The sequence below is a fragment of the Urocampus carinirostris genome, chromosome 10, assembly GCF_059441175.1.
Source record: "Urocampus carinirostris isolate Australia breed hairy pipefish chromosome 10, RoL_Ucar_1.0, whole genome shotgun sequence".
NCBI classification, from domain to species: domain Eukaryota; kingdom Metazoa; phylum Chordata; class Actinopteri; order Syngnathiformes; family Syngnathidae; genus Urocampus; species Urocampus carinirostris.
The window spans coordinates 27,130,626-27,147,664 of NC_142358.1; the positions used below are offsets into that span (position 1 = coordinate 27,130,626).

General features: G+C 37.4%; 2 protein-coding genes across 2 annotated transcripts in view; both read right to left on the reverse strand.

Moving 5' to 3' along the window:
- Positions 1-3,374: 3,374 nt before the first annotated feature.
- Positions 3,375-8,616, reverse strand: sebox (SEBOX homeobox). Its single transcript, XM_088346120.1, has 3 exons — positions 8,488-8,616; positions 7,348-7,553; positions 3,375-4,052 (listed from the first exon to the last, which is right to left on the reverse strand). The coding sequence occupies exons 1-3, from the start codon at positions 8,588-8,590 to the stop codon at positions 3,375-3,377; spliced, it is 987 nt and encodes a 328-aa protein (XP_088202246.1). The 5' UTR covers positions 8,591-8,616.
- Positions 8,617-13,643: 5,027 nt separating this feature from the next.
- The window catches only part of smtnl2 (smoothelin like 2), a 48,792-nt gene continuing 45,396 nt past the window's right edge, over positions 13,644-17,039 (reverse strand). Inside the window, exons 9-10 of the mRNA XM_088346309.1 lie at positions 16,179-16,330; positions 13,644-14,080 (exon numbers count right to left, since the gene is read on the reverse strand). Of these exons, the coding sequence (XP_088202435.1) occupies positions 13,954-14,080; positions 16,179-16,330 (279 nt within the window). The 3' untranslated portion in view covers positions 13,644-13,953. The remainder of the gene's footprint in view (positions 14,081-16,178; positions 16,331-17,039) is intronic.

The following is a 17,039-nucleotide window of genomic DNA, read 5'->3' on the forward strand; positions in this document are numbered from 1 at the left end:
TGGAAAAGGTGATTGCAAAATGGCAGCTGATAGCTACTGGTAAGAAATGTAGGTGGATGATAAAAATGACTCAACCACGGGTGCTGTCCAAAATTTCCTTTTTAAGCCCACGTGTCTCTCTTAGAATAAACTCTTCTTTTTTTACTTTGTTTGGGGGGTTTGGTTTGGCAATTGGACTATATTGTAAACAGTCCTTTTCTTATTTCCACCATTTTCATCCTAAAATGATGTGCAAGAATTCACTCTCCTGCATTTAAAAAACTCAAATTGCTAATGTTATTTTATTTTCAGCAAAATTTCTCAATAAATAAAATGAATACATAATTAAACGTGTATTCATGAGATTTCCAATATTTAAAGTTTGGTGTAGTACACGATAAAGCTTTACAAACTATATATTTAAAAATGATCTAATGTGTAATTTGAGTTTACTTTCTCACTTTTATTTTTTTACCTTTTTACTTTTCGAGCTAACTAGCAAGCTACTTTTTAGCTATTTAGCAAGCCATCTGGCTAAGTTGCTATTTTTGAAATTCATATCCAACCGCCCTTTGCGCTAATCAGTAACAAAAGGAAGCTCTCAGCTCGAAAAAGGTTGGAGATCCCTGGTGTAAGGAAACAGAAAATGAGTGCTACAAAGCACAAGGAAGAATACAAACTACTAAGACTCAAAGTGACAGAACTGCAAGTTTTTTGCCCAGCCTTTCACAAGGCAATCATGTCAGCTCCCTCTAGATTACCTCTTGTTCATCTCATCAGCTGCACCGCTTATCCTCAGTAGGGTCGCGGGGGTGCTGGAGCCCATCCCAGCAAGCATCAGGCAGTGGGCAGGGGACACCCTGAACTGGTTGCCAGCCAATCGCAGGGCACACAGGGACAGACAACTTGCTCGCTCATTCACACCTAGGGACAATTTGGACTGGCCAATCCACCTGAAATGCATGTCTTTGGAAAGTGGGAGGAAACCCACGCAAGCACGGGGAGAACATACAAACTCTGCACAGGAAGTCTGGAGCTGGATTTGCACCCACGCAGGAGGTTCCAAAGACATGAACTGTGCCGCACATGCGCTAACCACTGCGCCGCCGTGCTCCCCACTGACCTCTTGTTATGTAAAGTAAATAAGAATATCTTGATTTAGGAGTATTTTTTTTTTTTAAATATGTTCATAGGACAGTTCATGTATTTTTGCTTATTATGCAAATCAGTGTTTTTTCTTTTAATTAGTTTTTTTTACCACTAGAGTTGTTAAATAATACACAATTTCCTGCAATGCCAATTCTCCGAAAAAAATATATTTTTCAGTAACATCTGTGAGCTAGAAAGGTCTGATTAAATTCAGACATGAGGACAGAATTGTAGGCTGAGAAGGGGAGCCTAACACTTAATAAATTCAATCAATGCTTTATAGTTCGCATCTTTTTTTGGGGGGGGACAATTGCGCTGCAATTTTTATGCCATATGCAACGGGCTGCACACCATCACATAGGGCCAGAAGGTTTCGATTTTTTTCTGTGCCTTAATAAATGGGATCGACTTTTCAAAACAGTATCTTGTAATTCCTTGGGTTGTCTCTATGTGATATTAAAATTGGTTTGATGATCTGAAACCTTTGAGAGTGAATAATGTGCAAATTGACACAGAATTCATGAAGGGGCACTGTAAATGATTGATTTAATGATATAAACGATTTTCTTCTGCTTTTATTTTAATATTTTAATAAAAATGTTGACCCAAGTTTGGGCACTTTGCTGTTAAAATTCATATCTATTACAGAAAGTAGCTAAAGGTTTTTAACTTTTGGCATTTTTTAACCTTGTATTTTTTATTCCAAGTGATAACTGATCATTTCCAATCAGTGATCGGAAGCATAGTTTAGTAGCAAATTTTGCGGTTAAGGGAGACATCCACATACCTGTCAACCTACAATGCTCCATGCCCTTACAAACTGTCGTATTATAATCTTACACCATTTTTTTTTTCAAACGTGTTTATTTATGGAGTTTAACATGTTATATTGTACATGTGTTTCGTTATATCATATATATTGTTAATTAACATTTTGTTGTGAGATACTGAGTTGCTCGACATGAATGAGGTTTATTATTAAAAAAACTTAAAAAATTAAGTAGCTCAGACGTTCACTGTAGAAGGAAAAATACATGCAAATATAATTAAGTAGAATAATACATTTTCTTATTACAATTATTAATTCATTTTCTGGCATTCAATTATTGTTGGTAATATACTGATTAAAGGGATAACCACAAACCTGTCTTTTTTCATTTTCTCCTTTTATACTTTCTTTTTTTCCTCAACTTCTTTATACAACATAATAGTTAGTAATAAAATGCATCATAGCAAGTGAGCCGTTTGAGAGCCGGCTCTCTTTAACAAGTTGAGCCGAAAAAGCCGGTTCTCTAAAAAGAGACGGACTTCCTTTCAGTACACAACTCGAACTCGTTTGACTTGATTGATTTGCCATTTCGTGATAGTCGGTGTATACCGGATGGTACCCATAATTGACAAATTTGCGTTTTTCCGTACAGATTTTCTTGTCCGTCGTACACGTCTTAAAATGCATAATAAACATACTTTGTACGGCAAAACCGTACAGGTTGACAGGTATGCATCCAAATAAATTGCCTTAAAAAAACACTAGAATAATAGGTCATGGGTTAGTGTTAAGCACATTGTAAAGCGCCTTGGGAGGTCTTCATTGACTTGAAAATAAATGCAGACCGTTTACCATTTACCATTTAAACAGCACAAACATTTACTTATATTGCCCATAAGAATGGACAGTGTCAGGAGTATAACAAACATTTCGAACTCCCAAGTCTCTTTGTTATAAAATGTGCTATTTGACTCATATAATTTTCCTTTAACGAAAAATTAGTATGGGTTCTTTTGGATTATGTCAAATAACAACTGTATGAATGTTTTCTCAAATGTTCTCTGGTTGATAAATTGTAGTCAGCATACACAGTTACAGTGGGTGGTTTAGAGTGACGTGTGGCTTTGGCAACATCCAGTGGACGTATTTAAAACTGCCGGTCATTGTTGCTTATTTTTCTTTTGTGCTTATTCTCTCAGCAATGTCTCACGAACAGGATTAAATCTGTTGGCTGGTCTGATTGGGCCCACGGGCTGTATTTTTTATTCTTCTCCACTAAGAGTTGAAAGAGTGACAGTTTTTGAGTATTTCCCTTTGTCATTAGCTTAATATTATTTGACAACAGCTATAGTTTATGTCTCGTGATAGTTATGTTGTTATTATGGCTATTGTGGGAACGAAATCATACACTATTTGATACAATTTCAGTTTAATGAAACAAATGATGTGTACAACAAGAAAAAAACATTACATATAATCAGAACTCCAGGAAGTTGGTGACAATAGCAGCATTGTAGATCAGGTCTGATATGTAGCCCATAGAAGTCTGAGGTCCCATTTGTGTGTGATGATGAAGGTGGTGATGTCCTTGGCCCTGAGTTACATCCCAAAACAGTGACTGAGAGTGAGAAGGAACCACTTGGTCGACAGAAACGGGGCCATCTCCTCCATATACAGCCTGATGAGTCCCTGACTGGACCAAGTTCTGGGATTTGAAGTTTCTGAGGGCCTGGTAAGAGTGGTTGGATGCAGAGTGGTGGTGTGGTTGCCTAGCAATGGGATGCGAATAAGAGCCAGGAAGAAACGCCGGCAGATTTGATCCAAGATGCTGGCGATGGTGTCGCTCCTCTTCCCAAAGACGGGTCTCTGAACGCTTTGGGGAACCACGGTTGGAAATCCGGTGGAGGGATGAATTGGATGGTGTGGACTGGTTGCTGTAAAGTTGGATCCAGTCAGAGCAGAATTGTGGGATGTCGTCACAGGGCTGGTGATGATCCGCTCTGAATATGTCTGCTAAAGTGTTTGGGGAAGAGAACGCGGTGGTCACCAGATTGGAGGCAGACTCTTCAAGACCTCTACTAGCTGCAGCATGTTTGCTGGACTTGGGTAATCTCCCAGTCTTGATACTTCGAGCTCTTCGGTTTTGAAACCAAACCTGTGGAAGATTTTTGTTGTTAGTCTCGATGGAAACTTTGACAGTCAACATTAACGATTACAGATAACCTTAACTCATAGAGTTTAGATAAAAGGGAACCCTCGTGGACAATGAATCATAATACATACATACATACATACAGTAGACTACTGACCTATTTGTTAGTGTTATTGTTAAAATATTTTTTATTTTTATTGTTAGTATAATACTGTTTTTTAGAAAAAGTATTTTATCAGATTTTTGGGAACTCTTTAGCTATATTTTTTAACCAAACAGATATTGTGTGTCAAACTCATGGCCCGCGTGCCAACTATGGCCTGCTCTATCATTTTATGTGGCACGTGAGACAATGCTGAGAGAAGCAAAAGAGAAAAATGAGCTGCATTACGTCAAACGATTACTTAGGGTTTGAAATATGTCTACTGGATGTTACCAAAGCCAGGCGCCACTCGCAAAGCACCCACTGTTGCTGTATTTGGTGACTACCATTCATCAACCAGAGAACATTGAGGATACCCTTTCGGATGTTATTTTACATTGAATAAAAATTATAAGCGCACTGTTCAAGGCAATACAAAGAATATAAAATAAAATAAAAAAAATACAAAGACACTCAAATAGCACCTGAGCGTATTTGCATAATTAATATATAAATATATATAATAATAATAATAATTTCCTTGTATTGTCATTCTGTGTAACAATGTACACAGAACGAAATGTCGATTGCACCTGACCTGTAGTAGCGAGCCGATGCAGCCGCAGCCAACAGAGGGCGCCACCGACCACTTTTTAAGTCTTAGGAATGACTCGGCCGGGGCGCGAACCACCGACCTCCCAGTCTCAAAGCGGGCGCCTTACCATCTAGGCTACTGAGCTGGTATGATTTTTAAGGTAAAATTTTTATATTCAGTTAAAAAAAAGAAAGGCATTTGAATCATTAAATCAATTATTTAAATTAGTGTTTGAATGCTAATTGTGTCACTTTCCAGTCTGCATGAGTTTTCTCGAGTTAAATAAACTGTAGGGGGAATTAATTTAATTGTTGCTTTGCTTTTTGTTTATAAAATTCAGTGTTGATAAACACTACAAGAGATTAAATCTTGGCAAAGGAAATCATTTATTGAAGAAAAAACCCTCATCAATTATTTTGTCATAAAATCCCTGAATCATAATTTAATTGTGAACTTCCCAAAAAACCCTCAGGTAAGGCACACTTTTTATGTCATTAATTTACCCCGAACTAAAATGAGTTTGACACAACTGCAGTACAAGCAACAAGGAAAAATAAACACCTGCTATCAGAATGAAGTAACTATAAGTGTAGAACACATACTTCAACCCCCAAAAAACATGCACCCATTCGTTCACAATGTAAAAACCAGTGCTTTTCAACTAGTGTGCATAGAGTTCATGTACTGTAGAAAACTGACAAATTTTATCATCTCTTTTATATTCTCCACAAAGAACACAATCAGAAATTGTCGCTTATTTTAAGTCTGATTTAAATTTCACAATAAAAAAACAATATCATTATATTAAAACAAGGAAAAATACACATATTAAGCAAAATCTCCTCTCAATAAGCTAAAAACAATTATAACAACTAGCAGGAATTCTTCCTGATTTCATGTAGTATATTTGTATTTTTGACTTTCCCATAAAATAAGAAAAACAATCCTTGAAATACTGTTATTGCTGTATAAGATATCCCTGGTTGTTAAAGTTTTACTAACAAAATAATTGGTTTAGAATATTTAACAATATAATAAAAAAAATATACTTGATATTGGCAACATTTTCTCGCAATACGGTAATAATCTTATGAAATGTAACGTGTGTCAGCGGATCCCCAAGTGACTATTTCTCGATCCACTTTTTAGATTTTTTTCTTAGACCTACACCTTTGACGTCATTTTGGACCTCCCTAGTTATAGGAAGATATCCAACCACCCATTATCTGCACCGCTTATCCTCAATAGGGTCGCGGGGATGCTGGAGCCCATCCCAGCCATCCTCGGGCAGAAGGCAGGGCACACCCTGAACTGGTTGCCAGCCAGTCGCAGGGCACACAGGGACAGACAACTCACTCGCTCATTCACACCTAGGGACAATTTGGACCGGCCAATTAACCTAACATGCATGTTTTTGGAATGTGGGAGGAAACCGGAGTGCCTGGAGAAAATCCAGGCAAGCATGGGGAGAACATGCAAACTCTACACGGGAGGTTCGATTTCATGACCTCAAAACTGTGCCGCACACGTGCTAACCACTGCGCCGCCTTGCTGCCCTATAATAAGATATTATAATATATAAATTAGAATCTGAATCAACGAATTAAACTTTTTATTTGGAACATGACAAAACAAAAACAAAACAACAAATCGAAAAAAAAAACATACAAAAAAAACACAAACATTGTTATCGCACATGTTCGAAAGCCAGTAGGAAGAAGCAAACGCTTATTAAATCCTACCCCTTTTACTTGATTCAGTTAGCTCTTCTGTGTATTTACAAACAGCTAACACCTCTCGACACGTTGGCTCTGTGGATACACAATCGCTTCATTATCATCAGTATCACCACTTCATCACTGTTTTTATCCTGCCAGAATAATTTAGTCTCACCTCTTTATTTACTCTATAATTCTAGTAATCACCTAATATAATTCAGTCACAAATAATGACAATAACAACAATTAATGACAGTTATAATAATTATAATTATTGTTACCATTATATTAATATAATAATGATGATAATAATAATAATAACAACAATGTTGATTTGCTTACATCTACCTTTTGCTAAATCATTCAAACACAATTTTCTTCCTCCCTGTGTTTTGCCAATATTGTTTATTTGTATCTGGATTTGAACAGGTGAATACTTGGACATTTTTTGAGCTCATCCTGTAATTTGAACACGTACTTTTCCTGGTAGTTCTCACTGGTTGTGTTTTAAAGTTACTAGATCGCCTCAAGTTGTAGCTTCCTTCTTTTCGTGTGAATTATTTTTGTATGTTCTCTGGCAGTATATCTTTGTTCACTTTGAATATATTTTATTGTGTTACTTTTACAAAGTGTTTCAGAAAAATGATACTCTTTGAGAAGTAAATAACACAGACAGTCCTTTTTTTTTTCTTTTTATCTACAAAAAATATCTGCTTGTGAGTTAGTACAGGGAAATAGATATATTTATTATAATAATAATTATATTTCAAAATATATATATTTTTAAAAAACACACTTTATTATGATGAGTCAGTTAAGGTCAATCCATTCAATTTCACACACCTGTATTTTGCTTTCGGGCAAGTGTGTTCGTGCAGCCAGCCTCTCCCTGAGGGTGATGTCGGGATACGGGGTAACCGCGAAGGCTTGCTCCAGCTCGGAGAGCTGAGCTCGGCTAAAGATTGTCCGTTTCCTCTTTCTTGGACCCTCCATCAGACAGGCTGCTCTGTCGGGCTCTGAGGCGGGTGGGATACTCTCATTGACCCCGTCTTCAAAAAAAGGGAAAGATGTTCTCAATTCAATTGTCATCATCTATCATTGTTTTAAACATATACTAAGTACTGTATGTGCTTGTTGATAGTTACATTTTAACTAACGATCTTTCAAAGGGCCACATACATTTTGCCTTTTTTGAGGGGCCCAGGGTCAGTTTGAACATAAAAACTCAGACAATTGCAGGAGTGCCTGAATGTAAAAATGTTTTTTTTTTTTTTTTTCAGAAAGCCACAATAAAACCCTTCAGGATTCTTCGCAAAACAAAAGTCAGCAAAATAATGAAACTATTCCTGAAATAGATAGTAATCAAATAACACCCAGTGATACATGAACTAATTTGCAGTGCACAGTTTTAACCAGTTCAAGTTTAGCGTCTTACTTAGAGCACTGGACCCCCCAGTGGCATAGAAGACCTGCAAAAAGACATTTGATTTAATCTCATTATCACACTATTTTTAGTCACAGTACCAGAAACAAATGTTAATTTTGTTGTGAATTTGACATGGTACAATGACAATAAATTTGCCACTAACAATGCTCAGAATATAATGGAAGAATAGAAAAAATGATTGTTAATAAAGTGTGAAATGCACAACAAATTTAACATTCATTTCTGGTGCCGACCAAAGATAGTGTAATAATGAGATAAAACTGTCCTATGTCGTCTGTAACTCTGGTTGTCCAGTGGTAAGAGTTCGGCACTATCACTCTGGCGACCCGGATCGTATCCTGTTACAAAAACGAAACTATACTTAGAGTTAATTTTTAAGAAAGAAATGTGTATCAAAATGCCCTCTGGTATTGTTAAAGGGACCAGAAAAAATCTTGATGCCAATGATATTTTAGAGACCACTATATTATCTGGTCCCTTTTAATATTTCCTTAAATGTGTATAAATAATCTCCATTTCCAGTTTTTGGGGCCTACCTTTACTGTGTTCCTGTTCTTCAAATAAACCCGTAAGATCCACCACATTAGGCTGATGGTTCTGCTTTCCTAAAGAGAAATCTGCTTCCATAAACAAAGCCATCGACACTGCATAAAAACAGTCGTCCACTGATCCTTTGAAAGTTGATGCATGATTAGAGGACGGGGGGCCCACCTCTTATAACCACTGAGAGCACCCCCAACCCACCAAAAACACACAAACAAACATATACACACACACAGGAAATCCAGGTATTAAAAATCACCCACTTTAATCTCAAGTTACCGAGAATCAAATCATGCCGTACTCAAAGTCCCATAACAGACCCACAATCACTTCAATCTTCAATACTATAATCCACAAAAACAACATGATATTTGGTAACATCATTTACACCTGACGTTGTGGTACATTATACACAAGATACATGTCAAACTGAAACAGATTATTTGGCCAAATGTAAATTACGACTTTATCCCGTCAAACATTGAACAAATGCCTATCCCTAAGAAGCTGTTGTGTTGTTTATATTGTTAATAAAAACTGAAAACAATGCAAATCCTTTTCGACCTATATTTTTACATATATACTTTTTATATATTTCACACAATATTTTACATTCAAAGTAGATTAAATAATGTAATTATCGAGCAAAATTCCAACTTTATAAATGGAATGTTATATTTACCAGTGCAAAAAGGCTGGTGCAGAATGTGGTTGGAGATTGAAACTTTTCAGTCTCTTAATTTCTCCTCATAAGTCTCAATTATTTTCTTCCATTTTCTGTTGTCTTTGGCAATTAAGTGATAAACCTTACATCAGTGTTTTTCAACCAGTGCGCCGGGGCACACCAGTGTGCCGGGAGACCTTGTCTAGCATGCCGCAGGAAATTTGCCATTGTTCAGTATATTTCCTTTTATTCCAGTGGTCAGCCAAAAACCTTTAAAATTCATCGACCCGGCAGCAGTTTCCTATTCTTTTACCCTTTATATATTTATTATAAGGTAGACAGGGAAATGTTATTAATAACTTATTTTGTTTGATGAAGCTGTTCAAGATTGTACTCCGATAGAAATAATACAATTAATCAGTGTAAAAATATTGCTTTTAGTTGTTCTCATTTGGATTGATAATTTCAGAAAAACTTAATGTAGTAAAATTGGAAGTCGTACTGGCATATCTCATTTTGGGTACTATTTTATACTTTTTTTTTTTTCAGAAAATAAATGTGTTGTAAAACTTATAAAAGTGATAAATATGGTAAAATCCCAAATTACTGTAAAATTATTAACCAAAATACATAACCTGTATTACCTCCAGATCCACGGTGACCAGAAACAATGATGAAATGTTACACTGTCAATATAGGCAACACGATCATTTAAGCTTTAAAATTAGAAAAAAATGAATTAATATCTACATTTTTGACAGAGTGTGCCTCAAGATTTTTTTTTAAATAAAAAAGTGTGCCTCGGCTCAAAAAAGGTTGAGAAACACTGCTATTTATTATTAAATCTCATTATCCTCAAATAGATTCTCCTCACAGCACAGAGGTTTAACCCAAATTGTTAAATAACTTACCATATCAGTCATTTCAAAACATGTTTTAAAAAAATGCTAGTTCATTTTGTTTCAGCACAGATCTTGAATACCCATCTATCATACATACCTACCTATCTACCTATCTACCTACCTACCTACCTACCTACCTACCTACCTATTACCTCCCTACCAACCAATCTACCTACCTACCTACCTACCTACCTACCTATTACCTCCCTACCAACCAATCTACCTACCTACCTACCTACCTACCTACAGTATGTCCTAAAGTGAGTAGACCCCTCAAATTTCTACAAAGATTTTCTCATAATTTTTAATTAAACAAACTGAAGAAACATCACTTTGACACAATAAAATGTAGTCCGTGGAAAGCTTATATAGCAGTGTAATTTTTTTATTCCCCTCTAAAAAACTCAATATACTGTATAGCCATTAGTAGCTAAATCCCTGGTAACAAAAGTGAGTACACCCTAAAGCAAAAGTTCCTGAAGTTCAATATTTTGTGTGGCCACCATGATTTTGCATAACCGCCTAAATCGCCCTGGCCATGGATTTCACCAGAGCCTCACAAATTGCCACTGGAATGCTCCTCCACTCCACAATGACAAGATGACAGAGTTGGGGGATATTCCAGATCTTGTGCTTCTTTACCTTCTGCTCGAAGGTGCCGCCCAAGATTTTCTATTGGGTTTAGTTCTGGAGACATGCTTGGCCAGTCCACCCCTTTAACCTTAGACCCTTTAGAAAAGCATTGGTCATATTCGATAGGTATTTGGGGTAATTGTCAGGCTGGAACATTGCCCTGCAAACCAGTTTTTGGAGAGAGGCGATCATTCTCTGCTCCGGTTTTTCACAGTACATGCTTGAGTTTGTGTTTCCCTTAATGAAATGCAACTCATAATATCCAGTAGCACCCATGACATTCCCAACACCATGCTTGAATTTAGACACAACGCAAACATGTTTGTACTCCTTACCTGGTTGCTGCCACACATGTTTCACACCATCTAACCCAAATAAATTAATCTTTGTCCCATCAGACCAGAGGATTTATTTCCAGTAAGCCATGGCCTTTGTTTTCATTGTACCTACCTACCTACCTACCTACCTACCTACCTACCTACCTACCTACCTACCTACCTACCTACCTACCTTTAACTTGATTACTTTCAATTACTTTTGGATTACTCCAATACCAAATATGCGAATAAAAGACAAAAGAAACTAAATATGTAGAATAAAAATATATAAATATATAAAACTATGACTCACAACACGTGGTAAGCTTTCTCTCCTGGCTTTGATCTCTTTGAGCTCCAGCAAAAACTAACATAAAATGTGACAGAAACAAAATGAAAATAAATCCAAACAGCTTGCCAACATCATTTTTGCCGTTCCATGTATTCCGTTATTCCCCAAGCCTGCACAAAATTTAGTAATTTTATTCATATTTAGTTTATTTTGTCTTTTATTAGCATATTTGGTACTGGAGTAATCCAAAAGTAATTAATAGTAATCAAGTTAAAGTAACCCTACCCAACCCTGCTACCCACCTACCTACCTACTGACCTCCCTACCTACCAACCAAATATAAAACAATTAATAATGTATGAATTCAGAGATGTATATATTTTTGAAAAGAGTATTTGTCTATTCTATTTCACGTATTCCTTTCCATAAGGTTTGCAAGACACAAATTCATTTCAACATTTTGATGATGCTGAGGTTTAGAGTTTTTCCTCGCCCTTGTGTAGGTTCTAGATCAGTGGATGGTGTAATAATAGTCTGTAGTCCGTAATAGTATGGTGTCTTTGAAGACCCTTGAGACTTCCTGTGATTAAGGGCTATACATATAAGTATGACTTGTAAGTAATATTTCGACTAAAATTGTTATATTCTGGTTTGCTAAGAAAAAAACACACAGGGTGTTGGATGAGAAAATCTTTCTTTCCCCATTGACCAAAACAATATAATCTACCAAGCATGTGGACCAATACATTTCATTTGATGACTTATTTCTGAAAATGTGGTCGTATTGACAAAATTATATAAAAGCATTTCAGTTGACAAATGACTCTTTATTTAACCATCGGACTCGTTATGTCACACACTTCTTCGAAACAGCTCATCATTCAGTTTCATTTTTACAAACTCAAACTTTGTTATGATAATATCTAAAGACATTTCATGATCAAGCATCACAACATTTGAGTTCTTCACTGATGATGTTTCCCTTCTGGTGCAATGTCAAAGGTTAACATACTCAACATTTGTGATTAACATAAGTTTACAAGCAACACATAAACATACAAACTAAATATAGTTGACAAACGCAATGACTTGTCTTTACTTTGTGGGATAACACACATTCAGGTGCATGAGAGAGTGTTTGAGTACTAAATCATACTTGTCAATCATATAAATATATTGTACTCTCTCTCATACACAACTATACGCTCAGACAGTCATCCTCATGCACAAACACCATTACACTCTATTATACACACTACTTTACTCTCTCACACATACAACTGTATTCTCACACATGCACTTCTATCCTCACTCATGGACTACTGTAAACTCTCTCACACACTGTTATACTCTCTCACACACACTGCTATACTTTCTTACACACCATTAGGATTGCTATTACTATAGGGTTTTTTCCACACATAATGTAATGTAATGATCACTACACCTCTCAGTGTTGTTTTAGTTTCGATACTTTTGGTAACCATGGTGATGCAAACTGAACTGTGTGTGTGTGTGTGTGTGTATTTTGTACAGTTCAGCATCAAACTGTCACGACCAGAACGGAATCAGGACCCAAATGCGTAGCGTTAACCACAAGTTTATTGATAGAAAGAGGAAGGGCAGCGCCCGCGATCCGGTGCACGCTGGACACGGGAAGCAAGCCACTCATGCAATCGGATCGTGATCCGAATACGGAAGTGGATCTTCCATAGCGGGAGATGGCGGTGTCAAGGGCAGAAAAAACAGGTCGATAGCCGGGACAGGAGTGCAAAAACGTGGTCGGGATCAGAGAACGAGTCATAAGCCAGGAAGGGAGAACAGACTTAGTAGGAATCAAAAAACAGGTCGGAGCCAAAAACAAATGGGGAGATCAGGAACGGACAGGTGGAAAAACGGGTGGAAAAACGGGTGGAAAAACGAGTGGAAAAATGGGAGAGGCGGGAGTCAGGGTCAAAATGCTTGCCTTGAAACAACAGAGGTTCGCTGACAGACTCACAACCGGAGAGTGACAGGACTGGGTTTAAAAAAGGACAGGGAACCAATCAGGTAGCCCGCACCAAATGAGCGGGCACAGGTGATCAAAATCAGTAATCATGACACAAACTGGAGTTGTTCCCAGTATAGTAGTATGTGTGAGAGGGAATTGTAGTAATTGTGTGACAGCATAGTAGTGTGTGTATGAGAGTATATTAATGTGTGTAGGAGAGAGTATAGAAGTGTGTGTATAAGAGTATAGAAACGTGTGAGAGAGAATAGTGGTGTGTGCACGCGTGTATAGTGGTATGTGTGAGAGAGTATATTAATATGTGTGAGAGAGTATAGTTGTGTCAACTTGTGTGTATGAAAGTATAGTAGTGTTTGCTCATGGTGTTTGAAAGTATGGTTGTGCATGTGTAAGAGTTCAATGATAAATGTAAGAAGAAGTATGATTAACCTCTCAAAAGGCCTCTCATACATACACGCACACAGTTGCAAACTGCAGGAACTCAAAAACGGTCCTCCAAATTGGAGCGTATGTTTTCCTATCTACCACAAGAGGGCAGCCCAGTCTGTAGTCCTTTGAATCTCTCCTATTGAAAGTTCCTTCATTTCCCTTTACTTGGAGGCAGAATGTGGCAAAGGAAAACGTTCTCGTCACCTATGGAGTATCACTCAAACTTGCGCAGGTGATTGTAGAGGGACTGGACATAGGTGAATACACACATTGGATCTGGTTTCCGACCCATGATCATCATGTCGTCCACTTCGATTAGTCGGTCGCAGCCGGCCTTCAATCTGCAGAGGTGAAAACAATTCTTTTATTAGATTTTGATAAGCATACCTGCCAACACTACTGCTTTACACGTTAGACTACTGCTTTTTACCCTTTAAAGGTGCTGTACGGAATTTGGAACCTTTTTACTCGCTGTTGCTCGCTCCTGGGTACTTTTGGTACCCGTGGCAATGCACAGTGATCTCTGTGTGTGTATTTTGTTCAATTTAGCGTCAAACTGGAGGTGTTCCCAGTAGTGTTTAGTAGTAATTGTGTGACAACAGTGTAGTGTGTGTATGAGAGTATAGCAATATGTGTAGGAGAGAGTATTGTAGTGTGTCTATGAGAGTGTGGTAGAAGTGTGAGAGAGTAAAGTAGTGTGTGTATGAAAGTAAAGTAAAATGTGTGAGAGAGTGCAGTTGTGTGTATGAGAGTATAGTAGTTGGTATGAGAGAGTCTGTCAAGCTCCTTATGTTGCATGTGCAAGTACGTGCATTTTTTGGACACACTCGATTAAAACTCATATTTTTTCATCTTTTTGTGGGTTTGGGTATGCGTTTGGACTGTAATTGAATAGGCCTTTTCTTATTTTCACCATTTCCACAACAAAAACCTTTGGGGACAAGTATGAAGTCTCTCCACCCAGAAGAATACAAACTACGGAGACTCAAGGTGACCAAAACGCATTTAAATTCAAATTTTTTTGCCTAGCCTTTTTTAGGTTTCTGGTTACCTGTAACAGTAAGATGGCAGACGATTTTTTAGCTCCTTTTGGGTGATGCTTATGTTTTGTAAAAGAAATACTAATTTCTCAACCTACGAGTATATTAAAAATGCATGTTTGTATGATAGTGCATGTATTTTTGCTTATCATTTAAACCATTTTTTTGTTTTTTTAATTAATAAAAGTGCATTTTCTGCCACTTAGAGCAGTTATATAATACAACTTTAAGGTAGGGACAACTGGGATGCATTTTATTGGTTTAGTCTTAAAAAGCATAATAATGGCAAGATCAGTTGTTCATTTATTAAAATATATGGTTTAAAATCAATATTCACCTTCAAAACTGGACAAAATATATTTTTTTCTTTGAGACGATTGCCAAAAAATTTGTTCTGGTCATTGTACTCCCTAGACAAAAAGTAGGCAAAAATACACAAACTATAGTAAAAAAAGTGTGTTTCTTTAAAAAAACTCAAGAACTTAGCATTCATTTTACATAACATTAGCCTCTGTCATGATTACTGATTCGGGGCACCCGCTGCTCCCCCGTTGGTGCCAAAAGCCATGGGACATGATTGGCTGTTGGACTCTTTTTAAACTCCCGTCTTCCAAAAGGAAGCCGTCAGACCGTCTGCGAACCTATGCTCTCAGCTCGGCAAGCCTTTGTACATTATTCTGCCCTGTTTTCCTGCCCGATATCCGTTGCCGACCTCTTTTCTAGACCCGTTTCTGTTTTGCTCCCCCGTCCTGGCCATCGACCTGTTTTCTCGCTGTCAACGACGACCCTCGCTCGACACGAAAGTGCCACTTCTGCGTTCCTGCCATCTGCTACCCGTGACCGACGATCATCGGATCGTAGATGCAAGCACTGCTCTCTTTCTTAATAAAAACTGAGTAAAACGAACGCTATTGGGTCCTGTCTCCGTTCCTGGTCTGTGACAGCCTCACCTAGTGTGAGCCTACATAATTGTCAGCCATAATGCTTCAACAGGTACCCAAAAACCATAAAAAGGTGGCGCGAAAAATGTAACGAATGATGGTGAGGTTCGGTCACGTCTAGTCTTCATAGTTTGTATTCTTCCTTGTGCCCTTTGGCACTCATTTTCGGTTGTACTACACAATACACCAACACCTAGTGATCAAATGATACACAATGTTTGGTTTTCAGTACCCACATGTCACATATTTTGGTATAAAAAAGTCAGCACAAGGCTTTTATTTAAAAAAGACAGTATGTGTGCCATAGCTATTAGTAAATGTTTTTGGCACATAACGGGCCAGGCAGCTACAATCTATCGTATGATTCACTGTTAGTCTTATCTTGCTTTTAATTTGAAGTATCATCAATGATCTAATACTGCCAGTTCTTACTTTTACACATGTTTACTACTACTCACTCTGCAGTCCCAAAGGCCAGCTCAAAGTTGTGCTTGCGATTGGCTGGTGACAAGGATTGGTAATCGAACTCGGTCGGAAAGAAGGAGTGGACCAGAGCGCAAAAGGCCATGCCGTCGCTCCAACTGGACGAGAAGTTCTGGATGTCTATGTTCTGCAGAAAACAGGAGAATTTTAACAATACTAATCAAGACACTTCAAACCATAGATGTTGTTATTGGTTGCAAAACGTCGCTTGTCATCACAGAAAGAAAACGTGGAATGAAATTGCCTTTTTATAACATGTCAGTAAGAATTCCAAATTCCAATATTGAAATTGTCCTACGCTTCCTGCTTGTCAAATTCCGTCTAGAAAATGCACATTTTGTACTGACAACATCTTCCAGGTTTATGTCATTGAATTTCTGACAAACATCTTGACACTTGAAAGGCAAGCCAATTTGTATTACTTAAGTCCCATTTTATCTATCTATCTATCTATCTATCTATCTATCTATCTATCTATCTATCTATCTATCTATCTATCTATCTATCTATCTATCTATCTATCTATCTATCTATCTATCTATCTATCTATCTATCTATCTATCTATCTATCTATCTATCTATCTATCTATCTATCTATCTATCTATCTATCTATCTATCTATCTATCTATCTATCTATCTATCTATCTATCTATCTTTCTATCTGTCTGTCTATCTGTCTGTCTGTCTGTCTGTCTGTCTGTCTGTCTGTCTGTCTGTCTGTCTGTCTATCTATCTATCTATCTATCTATCTATCTATCTATCTATCTATCTGTCTGTCTGTCTGTCTGTCTGTCTGTCTGTCTGTCTGTCTGTCTGTCTGTCTGTCTGTCTGTCT

Coding starts and splice junctions, on each gene's coding strand:
- sebox (XM_088346120.1), bottom strand. CDS start 8,590: ATGGCTTTGTTTATGGAAGCAGATTTCTCTTTAGGAAAGCAGAACCAT. Junction 7,554..8,487: donor AGAACAGGAACACAGTAAAG/GTAGGCCCCAAA, acceptor CTTTTTTTGAAG/ACGGGGTCAATGAGAGTATC. Junction 4,053..7,347: donor TGCCCGAAAGCAAAATACAG/GTGTGTGAAATT, acceptor AATCTTCCACAG/GTTTGGTTTCAAAACCGAAG.